Source organism: Haliaeetus albicilla, chromosome 23 (genome assembly GCF_947461875.1).
Source record: "Haliaeetus albicilla chromosome 23, bHalAlb1.1, whole genome shotgun sequence".
NCBI classification, from domain to species: Eukaryota; Metazoa; Chordata; class Aves; order Accipitriformes; family Accipitridae; genus Haliaeetus; species Haliaeetus albicilla.
The window spans coordinates 24,829,710-24,846,218 of NC_091505.1; the positions used below are offsets into that span (position 1 = coordinate 24,829,710).

Sequence of the window (16,509 nt, forward strand, 5' to 3'; positions counted from 1 at the left end):
CTTCTACCACTTAAGCTATTATTATTTTTACCAGTCCCAAGGGTGTGCTAGAGTCTCTTTGGTACAAATTAGAAAGGCTTTTATGAAAAACTTACAGTTTATATAAAAGAGGTTCTCTCTTTGGCTTCCTAACTCCACCATCCTCAATGCCAATGCAGGGACAGTTTCTAGCGTAGACTTGCCTGGAACGGGTCTCCACGGCATCTGGCGTTTTAGCAGTGATGCTAGACTTGTTCACAACTAGGCTTGGAGGATCTGAAATGATGTTAGAAACAGTAGCAGTTTTCGCCAAGAGGGAAAAAAAAACCCAAACAAAAGCCAAATGTTGACAAGCTTGCGAATACAAACATGTCAGGGGATCTTCTGAAGGCAAGACTTTCCTCCGAGCTGGTCTCAGGCTTACCTGCGGCTTTACTGTAGGCTGGGTGCTAACCTGGGCTTAGCACCGAGCGATGGGAGAAACAGCTTTGGGGAAGACAGAGCACTAACTGATTTTGCAAGGACAGAGAAATGCTGGGGTAGAAATGACTGAGTGATCCCTGCGTAGAGAAGGTGTGGGGCAACACTGATTAGTTTTGGAGCAAAGATCAAGTCACAGAGCAAGAAGGCTGAGTGACAGAGAGGAGGGTGGTGGGAAGAAGCCAAGAAAGACCGGAGGAAGAAGAGCTAGAGCAAACCTCGGAAAAGGTGACAGATCAAATGTGAAGGGTAGCTAGGAAGCCCGAGAGAGAGACGGAAGCTATAATCCTAATTATCACACACACGGGACTCATTTTGTACTAAAACCGTGAAAGGGACTGGTAGGGAAAAGGAAAGCAGGGTGTAAATGAGGTGATGTGCCAGGGATAATACAAAGATAACCTCTCCCTAATGTGGCATTGCGTACAGCAATTTCTGTTACTCAGTTCAAGGCACTTGTCTTGATATTTCCACCTTAAGATGAGGAAATTTGGTGTAATTTGACATCCCTTGGATTTATCGGGTCTGGGATCTTTGCTTGCACTTAACACTTCCCTCTCCAAAGGGAAACCAGACCCTACACACTTTTCCTTACAGGAAGCTGCCTAAAGGGCAGTGCAAGGGATGGATCCACGTTGGATGGCACTAGGTGAATACACGTGGCATGTCTGTGTTGCTCCCCTAACACAACACCAAATTCACCTCCAGAATCTCCTTCTGTGAACCCTCACCTTCACCAGCTGAAGAGTCCTGATTGCTCTCACCAGGAGTGAGTTTTCTTAATGTACAGCTAATTTCATAACAGGGATTAGGTGTTTGTGGAGGACGACAGAAACAGGACACTGATCTGAGGGGTCATGGCTGGAACACAATGACCGAGGCCATCCCGCTTCCAGTGCTTCACTCTCAGGCTTTAACAATATTTTTTTAATTATTTTTTTTATTTTCAGAATACTGGGACCTACAGTTTCACCTGATGTGGTTTAATCAACACAGTTTTCAGGTAAACTGCTGTCTCAGGGCAAGCTCACAAAAGGGGATGATCATCCAAGTCCCACATGGCACCAGCAACACCTTCTCCTTCTGGGCCTGACCCTCTCCTTGAAATATGCATCTCTATCAATATAGGTGAAAGAAAGGAAAGGAACTTCCACTGCTTTCACATGAAGGTGGAAGAAACGCCCCTTCCCAGCCCTTTCCCATCAAGGGGCTTCACTTCCATACAATTACAGCTGAATTAATAAGGACACTGATGTTTTCAGTGGAGGGGACACATCAGTATGACCTTGATCTTCCTCAGTTACCAAAAGAGATGTAACAGAATGACACAGACCATCGTGCAGCGTCAAGGCCATGATCCAACATGGGCAAGAGACAGACAGACCAGGAAAAAGAGAGCGAGAGAGGAAGAAGTCACACAGTAAAACCCACCTGGCTTATAGCATCTAACATATAAAATCCAGATAAACCCACCTTCTACAGCTCATCTAGGCAACTCCTGCTCTGCTATGGCAAGGGGCTTGCTAATGAAAAAATAAATTGTAAGCTCTTACTTAATGCAAATTTTAGACAAAAAGAAGAGAACAAAGGAGTCCTCCAGGCAAAAAAAAAAAAGTGGAAAATTATGATCATTAATAATTTCTTCAACTCTTCACTACAAGTTTTTCATCAGTTTTCTGAGGTAGCATCACACTAACTTCCCAGTCACAAAATCCATAAACCCACAAAAAATACCTGTTTGGCCACATAAAAATAAATGAAGAACTCCTCGCCAACAGCAGCGTGCTCTGATTTGAATATACCCAGAACATACAGACTTTGAAAGGCCTAGAAACATCCTTGAGCTTCCTGGTAGGTAAAAAACAGAGCTTGAAATGGCATTCTTACAGTGAAGAGTTGGAAGGACAAGAAAACACAGGCTCTCTCTTCAGGATTCTTACTCTCCCGTATTCAAATGTTGCTGTGAAAAACAAGGCTCTTGAGCACAGTTTTAGATCTGCAGTAACAAGTTGCCTGATTTTTATGAGTCCCGAGTACTTCTCCACCCGGGGAGGACAGAGAAGCTTCAGGAGCTTTGAAATTGCTCAGAAATGGAATTACACAGTTAGCATGGTTTTTACACGCACATGCTTGAAAATGATACTTTTTTGATAAACCAGAATGCAGAACCTATATAAATGTATAAATAAGCACTATATAAATAAGTAGAGAAACAAAGGGAACTCCTAGTTCACATCCAGAAGAGATGATGTTAGAAATCCAGACCCCACCCATGATTTCAGAGTCCGGAGAGTCCCCTCTTGCACCCCAAAGCATTTCCAAGCCTGGAGTTTGATTTGGGTCTGCAGCGCTTTGTAATGTTTTCTCAGGGGTGCAGCATTTTCCATCCTCTTTCCAGCAGAAATATTTTTTACACTGCCCGTTTCAGTTTTTATGGACTCACAAGGCAAATTTACAGCTGAGAAACTTCTCTCTTGCTCCATGCTGCCTTCCAACTTTGATGTCTGCAGGCCTATAGACATGAAAATTTATATTCAGCTTAACTCGCGTCAACTTCAAACCCCTGCTAATGAAATCCCTGGGAACCGGCATGTTCCTGGGTGGATTTTCAGCTGCTGCATCAGCTCAGGCACCACGTGCCCGCCGAGACCCTTCCCCACGCTTTGCCCGGTGCTCATTGCAAGCTCAGGAACAGCATCGCTGCTCCCCAGGCTGGGCAGGCACATGCCTTCTTGCCCCTTTCTCCAGCCCCATAAATCTTGAGGTCTTTTTATATGGCAGCCAAGCCCCAACAGGTCCCTCTTTCAGGGCATCCTGGAGGCAGGGGGACAGGGCACGCTTGTGGTACCTCTCCTCCGAGGGGAGAGATTCTTGGGGTCTGTCACACCACGGGTGGCCTGGAGAGGCTGGGTGAAGGATGCGGTGTCTCAGGTGACGAGATGCAGGGACATCAGAAGGAGCCGCCGAGAACAAATAACTGCGCAAGCACGTACCATGGCACTCCAGCAGTCACTGCCGCGGGAGCGGGGATACTGGCGGAGTAGCTGGGTCCGAGAATGCAGCTACACAAATTCAGCAGTTAAACATCAATGCAGAGCTGTTACGTAAAGAGATACTGGGAAACGCCTTGTATTTGGCTCAGAAATGCCTGCGTTCTCCCTACCAGACCAGAGACTCAACCTTTTAATCTCCAGCCCCAGGTCCATTTTCAAAGGCTTCGTAGCAAACAGCTACTACCTACCCAGTGCGGCAGAGACGCCAGCCGATGCTTTCTCATCGCTGCAGCAGAAGGTCGGTAGGAACTAACGATGGCATGTGGTTTGCTGGGACCTGTCCTGCCAGCAGCGCTCCCAAAGGAAAAAGTGATCCCAAGCACATTTTCTGAGAAATTTGGTGCTGTCTGTATCCTGAGACTATTTAGCAGCTCAAGCCCTTTGCAGGACTCTTATGTTGTAGTTTCTAGAGCCCAGCTGAGGCCAAGAGCTGCTCAAATTGGGGCAGTTCAGGACACACCCATAAGGAACCACTACTGAAAGTACCTTAAAAGCAAATGGGGAGCCCCGCAAACGTTAGGAAATGGCTGAGTTGGATTTAATTGCCTACAGCAGGATAGATGCTAACCTGAGATACCTGAGTGCTATTCTGCAGAGAGCCGCTGGTATATGCTTTTCTGTTTGTCTGTGGGGCTAAGCATGATACCCTCTGTGCAAACAGTGAGAGACCCCCCTGGTTCTGTTAGCTGGCCATCGTGCTTCTCCATTACAAATTCACGCTTCATCCTGGAAATCATCTTGACTTTGCCTTATCTTTACATCTTGGCGGCACCAGAACATGGTACTCTCTGAAAATTAAAACAACAGGCTGGCACAGAGCAGGACAAAAGGATTTTAGAAAAAAGGACCTCACCACCCGTGATTTGCATCAACAGTGCTCCTCTACAGCATCTACACTGTCCCCTCACTTCCCTACCAGAGCTGTGAAGGTTTCCTGAGAAATTGGGTGGGAATTCACAGTTATTGCTGCTGGAGACCTTGTGAGGGGTAGTAGGTGACTTAATGTGACTTAAGAAACAAGCGAGCAGCATGGTTTCAGTTAAAAATGGGCTGGGATAATGTTGATCTCTAGTTGCCCAAACTGGGAGTAGCACCGTGACCGTCCCAGTGTCCCGAACCTCCTGCCTCTGGGTTTTGTGGACAAAGAGACAGCCAGGCGGTTGCATCAATGAAACGGCTCCCTCTGAAAGGAGGTGTGATGCCATCTTCTACCCAGCTAGTGGGTACCCTGAGCAAAGCATTGTGGAAATGAAAATCAGGTACCGATCCGTCTGCTACCATTAGTGGCCAGGGAAGAGATGCGTACCTGCGTAAAAAGGTGCGCGGGCTGCCAGCAGGGACAGGCAGCCCTGGAATACTTCGGATTTTGCACGTGAAGGGCTGAATATGGATATTGGCTCTGCGTGGGGCAAAGAGGAGAGAAGAGCCGATGGTGTCCCCGCAGGCGAAGGGAGAGGAAAGGGGTCGGTGCAGCCGCAGGAACCCTGGGCTCAGCCCCGCCGGGTGCCAGCAGCCCCGGCTCCACGCCTGAGCACAACCCTTCCAGCACAGCATCCCGCTCCTGGGCCGGCTCCTCTCTTCGAGGAACTCGAGTAAATAGATTTTTTGGTTTTTTTTTTTTCCTTTCTGAGCCACAAAGGAAACTGCTCTCTTGTAGATGATTTGGTGTGGGCAGAGGGGAACAAGAACCTTGCGAGAGGCCAGAAAATGACGCCTTCAGTTCTAGCCGTGATATATCCCGCTAATTATTTACCCACCCAGCCTCGCATGCTGTTACATACCGGACACCCCACTCCCTGGCCGTGCAATCCGTGCCTCCCTGCCTGCACCCACCACTTCTTCTTCTCTGCCCCAGTTTCACAGCAGAGCCGATGCCTCCCAGCGCCCTCCCCTCACATTCGCCTTCTGTGCCAATCTGCTTTTTAAAAAATTATTTCTATCTCCGTCCAATGTCCTTCCTTTTTTTGCTCTCTTTTCCTCGTCTTCTTTCCAAACTGAGAATTCTCAGCTCGGGGTAGGAATGGCCAAAGTGTAACTTCAGAGTTTTATTACGTGGCCTTTTGCAGCCTGGCATGCAGCATTCAATTTGGAGCGGAGTGTCCTAGCTCTGTTGCATGCCGAGATCTGTTGTCCAGATGAATTAATTCCAGATTATATGTGGGTGTGGACTTCAGCTGGGCAAAATTTGGATACCCTGGTTTAGTCATTATTCTCTGATGAATCTCTTGGTGACAGTCTTTGCCCCTATTGTTCTGAGGTGAGCCCCATGGCAAGAAATGTGAAGGCAAGAAACAAAAGAATATAAAGAAAGGTTACGAAATCAAATTCAGTAAGGCAGGGTTATTGTCCCTCCGTTCTGCCTCTTCTGTCCTCCATGTGAGATTGGATTTCGCAGGAAAAAAACACCCGTAGGACAGAGACCGAGTTTGCAGGGCAGGTTCTGGTGGGGAGCAGGGGGCCGGCAGCCCGTCCCACCGCGTCTCCCCGGATGGCGAGCAGCACGCCGGGACCTACACGGCCCAAATTAAACCGCAGAGAAAGGGAGGAGGATGTTATCATCAATTCTTAACATTTTATTTCTTTACTGGGTTAAACAAGGAGCGGAGAAAACCTCTGCCCCAAAATACAACAGAACTGAAAGCATTACAGGTACAGAGACTATTGAACACAGAGAGTAGTAGGATAATATTTTTAATACAACTGAATTATAGCATGGTTTTGTGTTTTTGTTGGTTTTTTTTGTTTGTTTTCTGTCAAACCATTTTGGAAAATAAATGTAATAGGAACTAGTGCAAAAAAGTTCTAAACATGAAGCACAGTGTATAAAATGGCATAAGAAAACTGTCCCCTCGAGGACACAGTCACTTTCTTATGACAGAGGGGAGAAAGAGAAACAGAAGGGGGGGTGGGAACAGAGAGGGAGGGTCTGGGAGGCAGAGGAAGAAAGCTGGAAAGAAAGAGAAACCGGGCAGGGGGATTAGAAAGAATATTTTGACTTCAGCAGTATGGTTGGTTTTGTTGGTTTTTTTCACCCCGCCACCACGTACTGTAAAAGGACCTTTTTTGTTGTAGGTCTGAGCTCTGTAACCACCGACATTTCACGAGCACTTGAGAAGGGTTCGGTCACAAGCAGCCTGGTCTCACACACACACACAGGCGAAGCCATCCCGGTCCCTGCCGAGGTTCCCCCCCCGCACCCCTCGTGCCCGCCGGTGTGCCGGGACCCCCCAGCCCGGCCCTGGCTGGCAGCAGAGGGGCAGAGAGAGACCTCGCCTCGGCTGCCAGAAACGGCATCTCCCGCGCTCCCAACGGAGAAGGGCAAGAGGGCAAGGATGCTTTCTTTGGGGCTCTCTTCAGTGCTCTCCCTTAAAACGGTTCTTGTTGAACCGCGGCGGTTCCTTCTCTCGCTTTGTGGCATCCCCGCCGGGCCAGCGCATTGAATTTCTTCCAAATTTAAACTCCCGCGAACGTACGGGAGTATCTCTGGTTTCGAAGGCATCCCGCAACTGTGATGTCTGAATGTACTGAAGGCTAGAAGAAGCTGGATTCATTTTGGTTTGGAAAAGAAAAGAGAGCTTGGTTAGAGGGATGGCTGGGGGCACCCGCCACCGGCCGAGGACCTGGGGAAGAAGAGATGCTTCCTCCCGGGCATCTCAGCAGCGAATTCCCACGGGGAACGTGCCCCTGCGGTTCCCAAGGTGTGTTATCCAGGACTGAAACCATCCCGGTAAGAAAGGCAGCTCTCCAGTTTGCTTTCACCACAGAGCCGCTCAGCCTACTGCCCCCAAGAAACTGGCTGGATGCTATTTTAAGTAGAGCTGGTTGGAATTCCTTACAAATTGCTATTCTCTCCGAATCCACTGCCACCAGTTCCAACTGTGCGAGCAGAAAAAGTGTGATTGATTTTTTTCATTTTATTTTTTGAAAATGAAAGGTTTTGTGGGAAAGGGCTGTTCTTGATACATTTCTCAATTGAAAAAAATTGGTCATAATTATCAATATGGCTTGTTTTGACAAGTTTCAAAATTAAAAAAAAAATAACTGTCTGGCTTGAAATGTCTTTTTGTTTCACAACTCAAGCACGTACAGTTCCCAAATACGTTTAAAAATGGTAAAACCAACCCCAAATTTCATAAGCCAAACCTAATTTTTTTTTTGAGTTTCAGTTTACAACAAGCAAAGTCGTCGACTTCCCGGGCTGAAAAAGAATCATCATAAAATGCTAATGAGACTGGAAACCACTCCTGACCTTGTTTCGAACAAAAGTACTAGATACGCAGCGTATGAAAGGAAGCTGGAGGAATGGTCTTTAGTAACTCAGCCCATCTGCCCGTGAACACCCAGTCCTGCGAGCGAGGGCTGAGAGCTTTGATAAAATCCCCAACAACTTTTAAAAGGAATTATTTAATTTTTTTTACGATCCTTATTTGAAAATGATTTATCCTTCGCGTATGACCACAGCCCTTCCTTTGCTCCCTTCATCCCAGAAGGGCAGAACTGAAGATCCCATTGGAAACTGCTGATGCCAGTGACCTCCCTCGCAGGGTCTCGACGCAGCCCTGCACGACCTGGGATGGAGGAAAACCTCCTCCTTCCTCTACGCCCAGCGGGATGAGCATCCACCAGCCTACGTCCCGGGAGGAGGCAGCTGCACGTCCTGCATGGACCACGCTGTGGAAGGCCACGTGTGGGACCACCCCCCTTGCAAAGGACCAGCCCGTGGTTTTGGGAGCCCCATTTTGGGGAGGATGCTCTTCTCCGCTCAGCCGTGAGGAGCGTGGTTGGTGCTGGCTTCGTTGTTTGAGATGGAGCCTGGGGCTGCAGGAATGGTGTAAAACACTGGGATTTTTCAGGAGTCAGGTGCTGGCTCTTGGCTGGCACTCAGAGGACAAGCAGAGCAGGCGTATTCCTATCCCCCTCCCTGCAGCGATGCGCAGGACTGCAAGCAGTCACCCAAAGAGCCATACGGACCAAGAACACCCCAAAAGAGCTGGTGAAAACCTTCACTCCTGAAAGAAACCTAAAGGATGCTTGGACCTGTGCAGCCCCCCCAGAGCTGCTGTGATCCAGGAGCTCCAAAGAGGCTCCTCTTGGGGGGAGAAGGGGCCATCACGGGGTTTCATCACCCCACTGGGATGCCCAAGAGCTGACTTTGTTTGATGGGCTAAAGTACATCATTATTAATGTCCCACATAAACATTAGCCACTGCCCTTCCTAACTTTCCAAATATAATTTAAGAGAGATTTATACCCCCATGGATGGGAAGCCACAGGGCAGCTCAAAAAGTCCATAACAAAATTGTCTGCCACATCACATAGATTTTAATAGGGATTTTTGCAGAATCCAACTAAGTTTGTCTCTACCAATGTCTATAGGCATTCCTTTCCAGGGTGGTAGCGAGGTATCATGTTATAATTTATCACAAGCTGCTGCATGACTTTTTGAGGGCAGAGCCTTCAATCCCAAGGCTGAGCACAAGGCAGTGCCCCCTCGCTGCAGGACGGGGGGGACCCTGTCCCACCGGCCGCGCAAACGGCCCCGCTCCGTGCTGGAACTCACCCACCTCCCCGGCAAACGCGGCGCGGGGAGACCTCGCCAGCCAGAAGGGACCCACGGAGCTCGGCAATGGGAAGCTCCGTCGCATCGCCGAGGAGGATCCTGCCCTGGGAGCAGCAGATATCGGGGATTTTCTTTTTTCTTTTTTTAAACGCGGGCAGAGGAACCCTCTCCCAGCATCGCCTGCAGTCCTGAGTGGCAGTGAATGAACTGCCCTGACATCTCCTATTGAAGCAAAGCAAAATGTGTTGAACAAAAACCATTTCAAGATGTTTTCTGAGTGTTGCCAAGTTACTCAACATGTTCTGCTTTAGTTGTCAGATGCTTTCAAAGCGATTTCCCTAACTCAGAGCACGAATGGTGAGGGCTCTCCCTGGGAATCTTTTGCCTGGGGCTACCATGGATCTGTATTTTCATAAGAAAAAGGCTCAACTAATGATTAATCTTCACCAGAGGAAGCAGGGCCTTTCTTTGGGATTTTTCTTCAGTTATTTTTAATTAATTTGTACAACTGGCAGTTACATTAAAGTGCAAAACCCAGGACTAACGCTCCAGCCGGGCAGGACCCGGCTACCTTTCCTCCCGCAGCCCTGTCTGCTCTGCCCGCACCCGCTCCTGCATCCAGACCCCCCCCGGACAGCATCACCCCTCGGCTCCCCCCGGCAGAGAAAGCCTCTTGCCAAGAAGGGCAGGGAGGAATCACTGCTTTCCGATGGGCATTTTTCTCTGAGCAGAGAGAAGTTTATCCACTGAAGGAAAGGTTGAGGTTTACATATTAATCCCAATGCTTGGTGCCTTCTTTGGGGAGAAGAAAATAAGAGCATTGAACTGAAAAGGAGAAAGCACCTTGGTTTGAAATTCCCGGCAGGATAAATCCTGGTGTTTTCCAAGGTCCCAGGAGGCTGCAGGAGCGCGGCTCTGCCAAGGGCTCCCGGTCCCAGGGCTGTGTTGGGCACAGGAGGGGCTCGGGCTGAAGCCTACCTGCACGCACGGGGCAGAGAAACCCTTTCTCTCCTTATCCCAGGCACATTCACTCCACGTTTTAATAAAAATAATGTCAGTGGTATTAACGGAGACATGTTAACGTCTCCTTTCTGGACTTTTCTCTTGCATAGCAAAGAGAAAGCTAATATGGATGGAGGATTATTAAGGTTGTAATGTCAGACCAAAGAGAAGGTTTTTATCCGACGGCCTTATAATGATGGACTGCGACATACACCGCTTCCAGCTGCTCCGTCCTGTTCTGTGAACAGCCTAGTCTGGATTCATTTAACGAGATTGGCAAAGTGTTGAATACAGCATATGGTGCCCTAAAACCACAGAACTTATTGACAGCAGCCCAGACTCGCTAAATAAAAGAACTCCTTCCAAAAGCCTTGGTCTGTGAAGACTCAGCACTTTCCTTCCAGTCACACTAGGTAAAATCCCAGCCCTGCGCCTGCCAGCGCGGCTCCGCACCCCGCGCGCTCCCCCTGCCCGCGGACCCGGCAGCATCCCTGCCGACCCGGCACGTTATCCTCACGTGAACACCTCCCGGGAAGCCGCAGCTTGGAAAATGTGCGGATCTCCTCCGGCTACAGCCTAACTGCCCTGCAGAGCCTCCTCGCTCCCCGGCTGACGCAACGACACCTCCTCAGTAATCACGCTAAAGACCCCATTTTTGAAATGGCTCAGCTTTCAGGTTCTTTGGGATGGAGCGCGGGCTCCCCGCCTCCCGAGATGAAGCTCATCAGCTGGTGTTACGGAAAGTGACGACATTTGTCACAGCTCCCAGGTTATTCCAGCAAAACCCTGCCAGCCTCCCCTAGTCCCTGAAGATAACTTGGGCTAATCTGACCTCACTCCGGCAGCTCTGTGGCAATCGCCCGTCACCAAACCTCCGCGCTCGGAGCCACCACAACCCGCCCCAGCCTGGACTGACGCCAGCGCGCTGGTCCATCGCTCCGCTCGCCGGCGGTGCCGAAGAGCTTCCAGGCAAGCAGAAGGGCACGAACCCCTCAAGAACGGTCTTTGCACGGGGTTTACACACGCACACGGGGTGCAGAAGAGCGAGCCGGTAACACCACGTCGCCTGCGAGCGCGCGGGCTCGGGCGCTGCTCAGCGTCACACCAGCAGACAATGAATAGGGCCAGTGACTCAGGGCCACTTGCTGACGCACCACACTGGGCTATTCTTCTCTCTCTAGATGAGTCGTTCAAAGATTGGATGCAGCCTATCTCTGAGAGAGGCGCCTGGAATTAGCTTAACTCTTGGCAGTACATGAAAAATCTAATTTCCTTAAGAGCGAACTGGATCCGGCTGTCTCGAGGCAGGCACAGGACTGTGCTCCCTCCCTCGGTCTGGCTGTATGCTTTTGCTAGTCATCAAAGCAGCTACACGACTCATGTCTGAGCAGCGGAGCAAACGGAGGACTCGGATCTCTGTTTGCTGAACTGCTGCATGTCCCAGGTTCTCAGATTGGTGTGAACTAGACTGAAAATAGACAGATGCTGTGAGGAACAGTCAAACGAGAATCATCCTACCTTTTCTGGGTAGCAATAGCAAGTAAATCTGCTCGGGAAACACTCTCTGCATCTTCCGTGACCACCACCTCTCCCAGCCTGATAACCAAGGGACAGCGGGTTCACAGGCTTTCGTATCTGCGGGACTTTGGTAACAGGCAACTGATAATGTGTAAACATCACCCCAAAGCTCTGAGATTCAAGTCAAAGCAGAAATCAAACATTCAGCTGCTTCTCAGAGCCTCTTTGGTCTGGAAATGGGCTGGAAACGTCAGGAAACCCGTCCTTCCCATGAGATGCCCGGTACTTCCTTCTTCCAGCCGGGTAGGAAGTAGCTTTGCTCATGGGGCTCTGCTTGGTTTTGCTTCACCTCAACAGACCAGAAACCACAAAGCTCTTACAGTCCTCAACTCCGTGACTTCTTGGACCCTCGCAGGGACCTGGGATCGGTTTGAGATGCAGCAGGACATTCCTCCTGCTCCAGCAGCGATCCACCCTGCACTCTGCTGTCGGCTCCCCGTCAAGAGGCAGCCTAGAAACAGAGGGACCGTCGCACGTCCTCTGTAGGTAACGAGCAGGTTCACATCCAAATCGCGACTGGGACATTTTGCAGCTGACTAGTGCTAAAACGCACCCTCCTCCTTCCCCTCATCCACAGCCAGAATAAACTTTCTCGTCTCTGGTGCCTGGCCCGGCAGCGCAGCGCCATCCCCCGTGCACCACCTCACAGTATTCATGCTGGGAACAGTTCCCGGTGGGTGGGTGGAGAATTTGGGAGTTTCCTAGGAAAGCGGGATCTGATGTCTGTTTGGGGCTGAATCCCTGGATAGGCTGAGCTCAGGTTAAAAAAAACCCAAACAAAACCACTAAGTGAGCCAAATGAGGCTGCACTAGCCAGCACCTTGCCCGGCTGAGTCCAGCTGCCCCAGCTGGGCTCCTAGAAATTTTCTTATCTGGGGGGCATCCGTGGATAGAAAGTATTCATAAAAACTCTCTTCCCCAGCTGGGCTTTATTAGCGCCTCTTCTTTGTGTGGGAGACTCTCCCTACAAGCCAGATTTCTCCAGCCCTTTTTGCCCAGTCCTTCTGCCATCCAGTCGATGATTTGTAGCTGGGAAGCATGGAAGGATGCCTTCTGATGTCCCGCGTCCAATTGTTAACCACGCGTGATTCCCCTCCCTCGCTTAGCCTGTGCACTGCTGGAGTCACATCTCCCTAACTCCTCTCAGAGACCAGCCACTCCGGTCAGGAAAGAAAGCAAAAAAGGTTAAACCAAATCATGGGGACACTTGGCAAAGTGGGACGTGGGAATGCTGGGGACGTCCCTCCTGCTCCATGCCTTCCCCCTCCCTCTCCACCTCCTTGCACAGAGGAGCAGGAGAGGCAAGGCTGGAGGAGCAGGTCGGGGACGTAACGAGACGAACCCCGAGTAGTACCACAGTGTAGCATAATAGCATCCCACTCCTGTCCCCCAAATCCCATCGGCGAGGGGAATGCCGCGCTGAGGACGCTGCACCCCGCGAGGATGGTTCTGCCTTGAGTCGGTGGGTTTGTCCCATGGGACAGGACGGGGGGGGGGTGCAAGGCTGTGCCAAGAGGGGCTGCCTCCCTGCCCGCCTGGCCCTTCGGGATTTACAGACCGAGGAGGAAAAGAAATGGGTGCTGGGCTGACCGTCAAACCCTTGGCATGTCGCTGGCAGGTAAGGTGTGGGTGCCCAAGGCACTCGCGGCAGGCGGCCGGGAGATGCGCGGCCGTCCCACGGGGAAACCTCTTCCCAAGGGACCCCCCCTCCCCTCCGCTCCCCCCGTGCCGTACCTTCCCGCACCGGCGCCTCGGCGAGGCCGGGCACGCCACGCTGCCCGGCTGCTACTGACCGAACCCTTCTCAAAGCCGAGTCCCGCAGCCCTGTGCGCATTAGAGACTCTTCATCACGGGGATGCCCCGCGGCGAGCAGCTCTTGGGGGTATGTGCGGGGGTGTGTGTGTGCGCGTCACCCCCAATCCCGTGCCTCCCATTGGAGGAATAGCATGTGCCCCCCTTAGTGGAAAAAGATCTGGCGTTCTTCTTGGAGGTCGGCTTTCCCCTCCGTGTCACTCGTCCCGTGCCACGCTCTCCTCCAGGGCGGGCAGGGCCTCCAGGCTAAGCCCTCCGCCGGCCGCCCCGCTGCCGCCGTGCACGCTCGAGAAGGACACCATGGTGTGGAGAAGCATCAGGACCAGCACGCACAGTCTGATCCTGCTGCTGCCGAGGCGAGACCCTGCGGAGACCGGCAGCAAGGATGGGGAGTGGGGCTGGTGGTACTGGTGGTGGTGGTGGTGGTAGAGGTGGTAGTGGTTCTGCCGCTGGTGATGGAGGTGGGGGTCGTGGCGGTGGAAATGGAGTGACTCTGACGCGGTGGATTTGGGGGATGTGTTGCCGTTGCTGTCTGGGGGGTGGTCGCAGGAGTCCCATTGCACCTCGCAGCACTTGGCCTCCTCGTCGGGCAGCTGGTTCTCCAGCAGCCCTGCGGGAAGGAAGCGGAGGAAGAGGAGGGGGTCAGCAGCAGACTGCGGACGGGGCTGCGGAGGGAGCGAGCCCCGGTGCCTGCCAGCCGCGCACCGCGGGACGGGCAGAACCTGAGAACCGGGACACCCAGAGACCCCCCGGGACTGGCCCTCGACGGGGCTGCGAGCCTGCAGACCGGCAAGCAGAGACCACCGCCTCGGGGCGCGTTCGGGACTCCCCGAACGCCGCTTGTCGCAGTTAAACGTCTCGGCCCTGCTTCAATCCCGTCACTTTCAGCCCCTTACATGCTTGCTTTAGCCTTCGATTAGAGGTAGGGCTGTCACGTCCTGCGCTAAGCTGTCGGGCTGTTGCTGCGCCTCCGTTAACCGCTCACACCTCACCCCCGGACGGCCACGTTTCGGCAGTCAGGCAGTGCTTCCAGGCTGTACCTCCTCCCCCTCCGCCCCCAAAAAGCCTTCAAAATCTGGTTGCAGGGCTTGCAAAAGTGCGACGGGGCTCATCAGCACCCACCCCTGCCCTGTCCCCTCGTGCCCCCCGGGGCGTGCGGCAGCCCGGCCCCGCTCCCCGGACCTCCTTACCCGTACAGATGAAGCCAGGCAAACCTCCATAGATCAGCTCGTCATTGTCCGGTAACACAAACGGGCACCTGGTCTGCACCTCCAGGCAGTATTGCTTGCATGGGATCCGGTGTCGGCACTGTTGTTGGGTCACGTTGAAATACTCGGAGCACAGCCAGGCCTTGTAGACAGCCTAGGGGAAGCCACCGAGAGGGACATGTCACCTCCCCAAATGCCAGGGTAGCCAAAGCATCGCAGAGACACGGGGTAAAAAGGGGAAGGGAGAACTCCTCTCGGCTCACGTGAGAAATCGGGGTTGCTTACCGAACTCACCGATCAATTAGAATAAACCGCTGAAGCGTTGGGACTGTGGAACTCATCTAACAAACTAAATCCATCAAAAAAAGAAAGCGAATTAACCACACGGACTAATGTCCCCTACAGACAGGCACTGCGACAGACCGCCGTGACTCTGCCAAGACGGGTGGCCCGAGAGCTCAGTCCATCACGTGAAAAATTCAAGCGCCGCTTATCCCCTGTCCCAGAGCATCTTCCTCCTGCCAGAGACACCCTGCTGCTCCCCCGGGGCAGGGTAGGGATTTATGCCTCCTCTGAAGCACTTTGGTCCCCATTGGCTCTGAACATGGGACAGCAAAACAGACCATGGGGTGATCCTTTACTGGAAATTTTCAAAGGTCTCTGCCTGCTGGAAAAGCTGCCGGCCAGAAGCAGGCAGGCACTGCCGGGATGCGGTACCCGCGGCTGCTGCAGCCTCAGGCTTGTCCCTCTCTGCCACCAAGTAACACCTTCCTCACCTTCCCCACTCATCTACCTGGTTCTGGGGGAGATTCCCAATTCATAGACATCTGGCACTTTTCACTGTGCTGTTTCTTTTGGCTCAGATGGGCAGACCTTGCAGGGGAACGCGTTCATTTTACAGGCATATTTTGACACTCAGACAAATGTACCAAAGAGTGGTACAGATGCCCCCGTGTGCTCTGCTTGCCTCTCCGCTGGTTAGAGCTGTACTTGCCAACATTTCCAGAAGCAAAAGCAACCCGGGGGTTCACCTGCGACTGCACGGCTGTGCCACAACCCCTACCTCTCCAGTCTGCCTGTTTCCCAGCTCCCAATCCCCCTCCCTCGGGTCCTCCACCACTGCCACTCGCGAGCAGGGGAGAGAAAGCAGTTTTCATCTGCAGCTGACTGAGATGACCCTCCTCAGCAAAACCCAGCTCTTCCCTTCCACCCTCTGTGCGTTCGTGCCCATCGCAGCTGGCTGGGCACAGCCCAGATGGTTTCGGTTAAGACCGTATCTCCCGCATCCCCCCTTATCTCCCAAAGCATCAGGCACGGGTGGAAATTGTTTGTCTTCGCTCGATCTCTCATTTCTCGTGGTGAGCAGTCATTCCTCAGGCTGCAAGAAACCCATGACACCGCTGGGAAGAGCAGCACCCTCTGTGGCACTTCCAGCTCATCTATGAATATATCTAGGCACTAGCAATAGAGTTAAGGTCATGTTAATGACCACATCCAACTTCCTTTGAAACGAACTAGAAAGGACTCCCCGCGATTCAAAGGGAATGAATTTCCCTCCTCGGCATGCTTGGAGAAAAACCCGTGCTCCTCCTTCCAGCTGCATTTTTATTTTCTGGAGGCTTTAAAAACATCACTTCTTTGTTTCCCCATGTTTCCATAGATCCTTATCATCATTTGTTTGGACCATGGTAGTGTCTCAGGATTAAAGCTGGTTGGGAAATTCTTGGCTAGTTATTTTAGTTTCTTTTTTTTTTTTTTTTCCTGGAAAATGCCAAATCATGAAAACCAGAATTTTCATGGAAGCATGTTAGTTTTGGTGAAACTTTCATCACAAGAA

At 51.7% G+C, this 16,509-nt stretch overlaps 1 protein-coding gene across 1 annotated transcript in view; it reads right to left on the reverse strand.

Annotated features, from left to right (window-relative positions):
* Positions 1-6,064: 6,064 nt before the first annotated feature.
* NALF2 (NALCN channel auxiliary factor 2) overlaps positions 6,065-16,509 on the reverse strand; it is a 32,158-nt gene continuing 21,713 nt past the window's right edge. The window contains exons 2-4 of the mRNA XM_069811624.1: positions 14,655-14,826; positions 13,387-14,074; positions 6,065-7,053 (exon numbers count right to left, since the gene is read on the reverse strand). Of these exons, the coding sequence (XP_069667725.1) occupies positions 13,662-14,074; positions 14,655-14,826 (585 nt within the window). The 3' untranslated portion in view covers positions 6,065-7,053; positions 13,387-13,661. The remainder of the gene's footprint in view (positions 7,054-13,386; positions 14,075-14,654; positions 14,827-16,509) is intronic.